Below are 1,419 nucleotides of genomic sequence, written 5' to 3' on the forward strand. Positions count from 1 at the left end.
TCCCCCCAAGGTGCTGATTTGGTTCTTGTATTGTACTGAATGTGAAACTCAATGCCTCACTGTTTTCTATCACAGCAGCCGGATGTTTTGGAGACATTTAACCGTGGAGCAATGGTGGGGCTGCTGGTGGTTGCCGTGGCTATCGCTATGGTGATGGTCATCAGCTTGTTGCTAGTTCGCCGTAAGCCTTATGGAACCATCAGTCATGGCATAGTGGAGGTGAGAGTTTGTCTGAGAGGATCATTACTCACATTTGCGTGTTTGTATTTGAAGCAGCACATCCAAGAAACAGGGTCAAACCCAGACTCAAAATGGCTGCTGGCTGATGTTTATGGTTTCTAATGTTGTAGCATAGTTCAGTTACACCATGACCCATTATATTTACTATAACACGAGGACGTAACAACCCCTGAAGCAGTTTCCTGCTGCTATCTGTTTTGCTATCTAGTCGTTTGACATCTAATCTGATATTTTGATTTGATAGGGGAAAAAAGCATAACAGGAAAAGTCAAGTCATGAAACAGAATTTAATATTTAATTAAAAAGTTATACATACATGTACATATACAGTGGGGAAAATAATTCTTTGATCCCCTACTGATTTTGTAAGTTTGCCCACTTACAAAGAAATTAAGGGTCTATAATTTTTATGGTAGGTTTATTTTAACGGATAGAGAGAATATCAAGCAAAAAATCCAGAAAAAAAAAACACTGTTCAAAGGTTATAAATTGATTTGCATTTCAGTGAGTCAAATAAGTATTTGATCCCCAAGCAAAACTTGGTGGAGAAACTCTTGTTGGCAAGCACAGAGGTAAGACGTGTCTTGTAGTTGGTCACCAGGTTTGCACACATCTCAGGAGGGATTTTGTTCCACTCCTCTTTAAAGATTCTCTCTAAATCCTTAAGGTTTCTTGGCAACTCAAAGTTTCAGCTCACTCCACAGATTTTCTATAGAATTAAGGTCTGGGGACTGGCTAGGCCACTCCATGACCTTATTGTGCTTCTTTTTGAGCCACTTCTTTGTTGCCTTGGCGGTATTTTTGGTAATTGTCATGCTGGAAGACCCATCATCCATGACCCATCTTCAGTGTTCTGGCTGAGAGAAGGAGGTTCTCATCCAGAATTTTACGGTGCATGGCCCCGTCCATCGGTCCTTCAATGCGGTGAAGTCATCCTGTACCCATAGCAGAGAAACAGCCCCAAAGCATAATGTTTCCACCTCCATGCTTGACTGTAGGGATGGTGTTCTTGGGGTCATAGTCAGCATTTCTCTCCCTCCAAACACAGCAAGTCGAGTTGATGCCAAAGAGTTCAATTTTGTTCTCATGTGACAACAGCACTTTCTCCCAAGCCTTCTCTGAATCATTTAGATGTTCAGACGGGCCTGTACATGTGCCTTCTTGAGCTGGAGGACCTTG

The 1,419-nt window shown here is 42.0% G+C and overlaps 1 protein-coding gene across 4 annotated transcripts in view; it reads left to right on the forward strand.

Annotated features, from left to right (window-relative positions):
* The window catches only part of LOC107755388 (amyloid-like protein 1), a 53,632-nt gene that overhangs the window by 50,059 nt on the left and 2,154 nt on the right, over window positions 1–1,419 (forward strand). For all 4 annotated transcript variants that reach the window (XM_016572166.1, XM_016572167.1, XM_016572168.1 and 1 more), the window contains exon 16: window positions 76–219. In XM_016572166.1, the coding sequence (XP_016427652.1) occupies window positions 76–219 (144 nt within the window). The remainder of the gene's footprint in view (window positions 1–75; window positions 220–1,419) is intronic.

The sequence above is a fragment of the Sinocyclocheilus rhinocerous genome, unplaced genomic scaffold (genome assembly GCF_001515625.1).
Source record: "Sinocyclocheilus rhinocerous isolate Xijiao unplaced genomic scaffold, SAMN03320098_v1.1 scaffold3307, whole genome shotgun sequence".
In the NCBI taxonomy this organism is placed as follows: domain Eukaryota; kingdom Metazoa; phylum Chordata; class Actinopteri; order Cypriniformes; family Cyprinidae; genus Sinocyclocheilus; species Sinocyclocheilus rhinocerous.